Genomic DNA, 6,969 nt, shown 5'->3' with positions numbered 1-6,969 from the left:
TCGGAGTCGCAACGGCGGAAAATATTACATTGACATTTCGCTTCTGAATGTATGCAGACATGATTAAAACACAAAAACTTGAAGGAGAATGAAGTTGAATTAGAGAAAATATGGTAGTAGGGGATGATTTTATGTGAAAAATATTGCATCGAAGACGTGGTATTTATACAAAGAAGGCATAAAATGCATGCGCCAAGAGGCTAGGCGTTCAACATGTCAACAACATGCTGGCACCAGAGGCATTGGCGCATCCACTTAAGCACCATGCAGGCGCCAAAGGCATTGACGCCTCCTCATGAGGGCCAATGCATGCGCCAAGGGCCTTGACGCCTCCTCATGAGAGGCCCAAATGCAAACGCCAATGCATTGGACACCTCCTCTTCATGTTTAAGGATGCGCCGGTTCATCCGACGCATCCTCTTTTAAATGTGATTATTTTGATATTTTTTTTGAAATAATTATTATTTTCGAATTATTTTTGAAAAAATTGATTATTTTAAAAAAAAACCGACTTTTCAAGTGACAATACATTTTAATTAACTTTTTTACAAAATTTAAAAATTCAATCACAAATCATTTTTATTAAGGGTCTATTTAAAAATTTCCAATAGTTTAGTATGCAATAGTAATAATTTTTATTTAGTCCTAACATTGTAACTATTCTCCCTTTTAGCAAAGCTTAAATAACCAAAAAGAATAACACCTAGGGTTTTCTGTCACTGAAACTCACTGAGTGTATAATTCGTGTGCTGTGCGAGATTGTTAGGGTTTCGAATCTCGCCGCACATACCATGACGACGGTGGTTCCAACCTCAGAAGAAGATGCCGCTCTTTCCGTCGTCCGATTTGCTTCCGAGCTCGCCTGGGCTGATGCCGGTCCCGAGGTAATTCCTCATTTCTTCATCGATCACATTTTCTTCCTATTTTCGTATGCTCAAAACACCGTCTAAGAGAATCCGTATAAAGGCGGGGGAATGGTTTGTTATTTTTCTTAATTCGTTGTTTTTTGTGTTAGATTGAATGTATATGCGTTCACATGCGTGAAATCGGAAAATCTGTTTGTATTCTGGCGAAAGTTTATATGATTATTTTATCAAATTATGGTGTGATGGTTAGAAATTGTCCTTTTATCATTCTAGATGGCCTTTTGATGTTCAGAAAATATTATATAATTGTTAGATTCAGTTGGAATGTTGGATGGAAGAGTGATGCAACAGTAGTTGGGTTAGAAATATGCTCAATTGTTGAGGTTTAGGGAATGCGAAAAAGTTATGAAAAAGAGAAAATTTTAGATTAGTTTTTGTCTCCTTTTTTGTATTTCTGCTCGTAGGATCGCCTGTCATGGATTTATGGTATTTGTGAGCAGATGTTTATGTTTTTGCTTTGATTTAGTGCTTATGTGATATGTTAAGTTATAACTACTATCTCGGTCTGTTAGGTTGCTGAGCCGCAAGTTAGCAGACTCTGCATGGAGGCTCAAGAATTCATTGTTATGGGAAAGTGGTTGGAGCTAGCATCATTGATGATTACTTCTGCTGAATTGATTTTCTCTAAGGTTTCTGAAAAAGGTAGAATACTCTTTCTGGATAAATGCTCTTTGAATTGAGTCACGAGGTATAACTTTTGCCATGGTAAATTGGCGTTGGATTCCTGATGCATTTTAATCTCATCGTTTTCTTTTGATGAAAACGATGCATTCTTTATGGTGTACTTTGTAAATATGCTGTACTATCATTTGATATTTTTTTTTGGGTTTAGTTTTCCAGTTCTGATAGTTTTGTTGAATATAGCATTGTTGATAACTTGATAACTTGTTGGGTAGTACGTTGTTTACTATTTATGTTGGGTTTAGTTTCCAGTTCGGATAGTTTCGTTGAATATAATAGCATTGTTGATAACTTGATAACTTGTTGAATAGTACGTTGTTTACTAAATAGTAAACAACGTACTATTCTGGGTAAAATGTGATTGCGTTAACAAGATCTTTTATTTTTTATGCCAGACGTAGAGTCTATCTTCACTATCATCTGCAATCTTGTTACGAAGACTGAGAATCCAGATGAAGTGATGGAGATTGTAAAAGTTATAACTGCCAAATTAGTTCAGCAGCCCAACGAGAAGCCTGCAGTGAGATTGAAAATGTAATATTGCTTCCTACCTGGTTTTGAAATTATGCTAAAGCATGTCATAGGGACTACTTAAAATTTAATATGTTCTTGTTTTTTGCAGTTTGATCAATCTGTATAATCTATTGGAGACTCCATACTGCCAGTTTTATGTCTACCTGAAGGCATTGAATTTAGCTATTGATGGAAAAGTCACGGAATACATCATTCCTTCATTCAAAAAGATCGATAGCTTCTTGAAAGAGTGGAAAATTGAGGTACCAGAACAGAGAGAGCTCTTTCTCACCATCTCTAATGTTTTGAAGGAGAACAAAAGGTAAAGCAAAATTTCATTCCTTTTATTGTCAATTTAGAATATTTCTTCTTACTTCTCTTTGGAGTAGAAAAATAGCCGAAGTTTCTTTTCATCAGTATCACAATCCATTGTGTCAATAGTCCTCTATCCATACCACTATCTGTTTTTTAATGTTAAAAATGTTAAATAGTGTTCCATTTTTAATCTCAGCATGTCAAAGGATTCCTTCAAGTTCCTGACCAATTATCTGGCTACTTTTTCTGGAGAAGATGCACATGTTTTGAGTGAAGCCAAGGAGGAAGCTGTGCGTGCAATTGTTGATTTTGTCAGGGCACCTGATGTATTTCAGGTACTTGTGTTGTAATGGGGTTTAAGCTTTCTTGGGTGAATTAATGCGGTTCAAACAACATGAAGTTATTGTTTCGGTCTCTCAATTCAATCATCCTTGTTGGAAAAAGTAATATCTTCTCATTAGGTGACAAGATCGCTTTCATGTTATCTGCTATGTAGTTTAGAACTTCTGTTTTTCCTTTTTTATGATGTTTTTTTCTGAGATTCCGAAACCGTCATCAGCAAAAATTGATTGCCGCATTGAATATAGAGTCGTTGCAAAAATTTGTAAAACCTTAGAATTTGCCTTTTGTGTTTTGACTTGCAACTTCTCGGTCGCCAAACTGTATAAAACGATTGTGACTCACGGATAGCCCCTTCTTCTCCTTGTCTTGTCTGTCCTATGCGAATCATCATCTCCTGTTCTCCCTTATGTAGCCTCTTCTCTCTATGGTCTCAGTCTGCTACTGAAACCTCTTCCTCTCTTTGGTGACTCCACTGGGCAACAACATTGAAAGCGTGTGATTTACTTACCACTTTCCTTTAACACCCTAGAGTGAGGTCACAAGAAAGACCATGAAGCTATGACCTCAATTGTAATAGTGCACTGCACACCTCGCCACCTTATATTTTGATTCATGATAAAACAAATATTGAGAAATGTTCATATTTGGGAAAAATCTGTTATAATTGGTGAGAGGCAAATGGGAAATTATCCATTATAAGACCCAGGAGAAAACAAATATTGAGGAATGTTCATAATTGTGAAAATATCTATTATAATCGGTGAGGCAAATGGGAAAAATATTTGTTATAAATCAAATATGTAAATAACGTAATTTTTTTAACGAACAATATTTAATATTAGTATTATTTAGATTCTCTAAGAAAAACCTCAAGTTTGACTGCCTTGCTTAGATGTCGAAGTCTTCTATTTCATATTAGTGTCTTCCAATGTTGAATACTCTCTAAAGCATTAATAAAGTTGTATTTTGTTATTCATGTAGTGTGATTTACTGAACATGCCCGCTGTTGGGCAACTGGAGAAGGATGACAAATATGCTTTGCTATATCAGCTTCTCAAGATTTTTCTTACTCAGAGACTTGATTCATACTTAGAATTTCACACTGCAAATTCCACTTTATTGAAAGACCTTGGTAAATATTGTTCATGCATAATTGATTGTCATTAGTTATGTTTGCATATCTTTCTTCCACTTTGTGTTTCTACCTAAATGTATTAATGAAATAATGCTGTTTAGGCCTTGTGCATGAAGAATGCATAGCAAAAATGAGATTGATGTCATTGGTTGATCTCAGCTCTGATGGATCTGGCCAAATTCCATATGAACTTATTAGGGACACACTTCAGGTAAATTTGAATTTACTTTGTATGTTTTGTATTTTCATTTTTCCTAGCATAATTCAAACCTTGCAACTCCCTTTCAGATTAACGATGATGAAGTTGAAACATGGGTGTTTAAAGCAATAAGTGCAAAGCTAATTGACTGTAAGATGGACCAGATGAATCAAGTTGTAGTTGTTAGGTATGCTGTATGTCAAATTTATAGTTTTTTTTTTACTGGCTATAGGGCATGTGGACATGCAACTGATTTCTGTAGCTATGTTTCATTGCTTTGACTCTAGATTTAAAACACTAAACACTATTTAATGCAAGTGTTGATATGTGCAGTCATCATACTGACCGGGTGTTTGGTCAGCATCAATGGCAAACACTGAGAACAAAGCTAGTGAATTGGAGGGTAAATAATTTTCCATATATAATTTCAGATTATAAATTTGATGTTGTTTTATTTGATAGAAGGGTTTATTTTTGAAAAATAAATTATACCACATTACACAATAAAATGAGAATGGCAATTGAACTAATGAATTCAATTTCAATGGTAAAAAATATGAACAAGTTATGTTTACAATTATGAGTTTCAACCAATAATTTATTCTTTATTAGTTTGACTATCACAAGTTAATTTGATTTTAGGAATTTAAAAACCTGGAAATTTGATTATTACATATATTCAACAGCGAATTACTTATTTCTTAAATTAAACCATTCCTTTATGTGAATTTTAAGCCAGTTGTCTAAGCGTTTTTTACCCTGTTATTTCACAATGTATACATTTTCATCTAGTTTCCTCTCTAAATATCCATATGTTTCCGAAGAATGTTTGCTTACTCTTTTGTAGTATTTTCAGTTATTCTAGGACATGTTCTAGATGATGATTGTACCAGTGCACTTGTTAACAGTTTGATCTTGTGTTCAGTAATGGAAATGCCATTTTTACTTATTATTATTGGTTCATTCTTCATCTATTTGTAGGGAAATATTGCAAATGTGATTAGCACCATTCAGGCGAACAAAGTATCAGAGGATGGGTCCCAGGCAGCCCAAGGTTTGGTAGTTCGCTGAGGACTTTTTTTATTGCAAGCATTTTGTTAAGTAACTAGATTACATCCGATTCATTTTTTTTTAGTCTTAAAAGAGAGAGGAAAGAAGAGATTGTAATTTGTTCTGTTTACCATATTTACATTTTAGTTTTTGGCTGTTGTCTCTAATTGTACTACTATAACTTCAAGAGAGAAGTGATGTTAAATTTTGGATTGAAATTTGCTTGGGTATATTTTATTGGTTGACTAAGAAAGATTTAGCGTTTTCTGAAGAAATTGTGCAGTTGATGGAAAATAAGAGCAACCAATATAAATAATATGTATGCCTGAAACGGTTGGTCAGTTATTGATTAGGGAAAATGGTCACACCATAAATCTGTCCATGACTGTTGAGTATTGATAATCTGATATCTAAGGAACAAGAGATTGTTTTGGTCAATATTGGCATATCTTGCCAGCTGCACATGCACATTCACAATTAGGGCACCAAAACTAATTGAGTTATTATGCGGCATGGAAGCTACAAGTAGATAAGCTGCGCACTGGGGGAAAGTGGGATATGAAGCAACCATGTGTGGCAGCATCTTGATGCTAAGATGCTGAAATAAGCTTTGTCGAAATAAATTAGATTGGGTGGACATGAAATGAATCATACGGCTGCACCAGTCAGCAGTGCAAATTGAAGTTGATTCTGCAACTTCCTTTTCTTTTGAGGATCTCAATGCTGATGCGTCCAAGCTCACGAAGTTAGGGTAATTCTTGTGAAGAAAATGTTGTAAAAACTTGAAGAAAATGGCCCCAAACCACCCAACCATGTATTGTTATTGATCCTCAATTTCTAAATCACCACTCATCCTTATATAGTTACCAATATCTGATTGCCTGCATCTTTCTTGTATTTTGTTACGGCTTTTCATAGTAAAAAATATCATCCATTTTTGACATAGCCCACAATGTTGTACTGTGGTGGCATTATTTTCACTATGAAATTAAACATACAATTTCACAAAATACATTGTGGAATCCTAAATGTAATGTTCTATATGAGAAAAACCCAAGATTTAATCAACATTTATTTTTCTGACTTTTTGCTATTAAATTTTGGTAGAATACATTAATATTAAAATGATGAATTTGTGAATAAAGTAATTATAAAAAATCACATAAAACGTGGAAAAAAATTCTTAATTCAAATTTGTGCATTGAAAAATGATATTTATAACCTTAATTTTGGGACACCTTATGTTATATTAGGGGTATTTATGTATTTTTGAAATCAATGTAAGTGTAAAGACACTGATATACATAGTTTTTCCCCATCCCACCTCCATTTTGTTATTGGGTTGAAATTTCAATCGGATTTTTCAGGCAATTTGAAATTTCAATCTCTCATTCAATTCTGTCAACATCTGATTCCTCGTATATAAATCTTTTATGAGAGAGTAACCACATTTGAAATTTCAATCCCTCATTCAATTCTGTCAACATCTGATTCCTCGTAAATAAATCTTCTACGGGAGAGTAACTAGACGATCATGTATCGCATGAGTGCGCTGCATGAACTATACTACTCGCACTGCCACATTCCTTTGAGTTCTTTACATGTACTTCTTTTCCTGTATCGTATAGGTGATTGGCCTACTGATTTGGAATTAAGTATGGGTGGGATATTACAAAATACCACATCATGTATTCCTATACAATTTCTCTAACTATGGAGGACTTGGGCCCTAGGTTCACATGGGGACAAAATATAGTCCAAGTATTCGTCGCACCGCTGATCAATTTTGTCATATAGAAGGATGTTCC

The 6,969-nt window shown here is 34.4% G+C and overlaps 1 protein-coding gene across 1 annotated transcript; it reads left to right on the top strand.

The window, feature by feature from the left end:
* Positions 1-648: 648 nt before the first annotated feature.
* LOC127121199 (uncharacterized) lies at positions 649-5,379 on the top strand. The gene is made up of 10 exons (XM_051051774.1): positions 649-884; positions 1,439-1,568; positions 2,003-2,141; positions 2,230-2,442; positions 2,632-2,770; positions 3,759-3,909; positions 4,014-4,123; positions 4,201-4,298; positions 4,445-4,514; positions 5,093-5,379. Exons 1-10 carry the CDS (start codon positions 792-794, stop codon positions 5,180-5,182), a joined length of 1,233 nt encoding a protein of 410 aa, XP_050907731.1. The 5' UTR covers positions 649-791; the 3' UTR covers positions 5,183-5,379.
* The last annotated feature ends 1,590 nt before the right edge of the window (positions 5,380-6,969 follow it).

This window comes from Lathyrus oleraceus, chromosome 1 (genome assembly GCF_024323335.1).
Source record: "Lathyrus oleraceus cultivar Zhongwan6 chromosome 1, CAAS_Psat_ZW6_1.0, whole genome shotgun sequence".
Lineage (NCBI taxonomy): Eukaryota > Viridiplantae > Streptophyta > Magnoliopsida > Fabales > Fabaceae > Lathyrus > Lathyrus oleraceus.
This window is presented reverse-complemented; position numbering and strand designations above follow the sequence as displayed.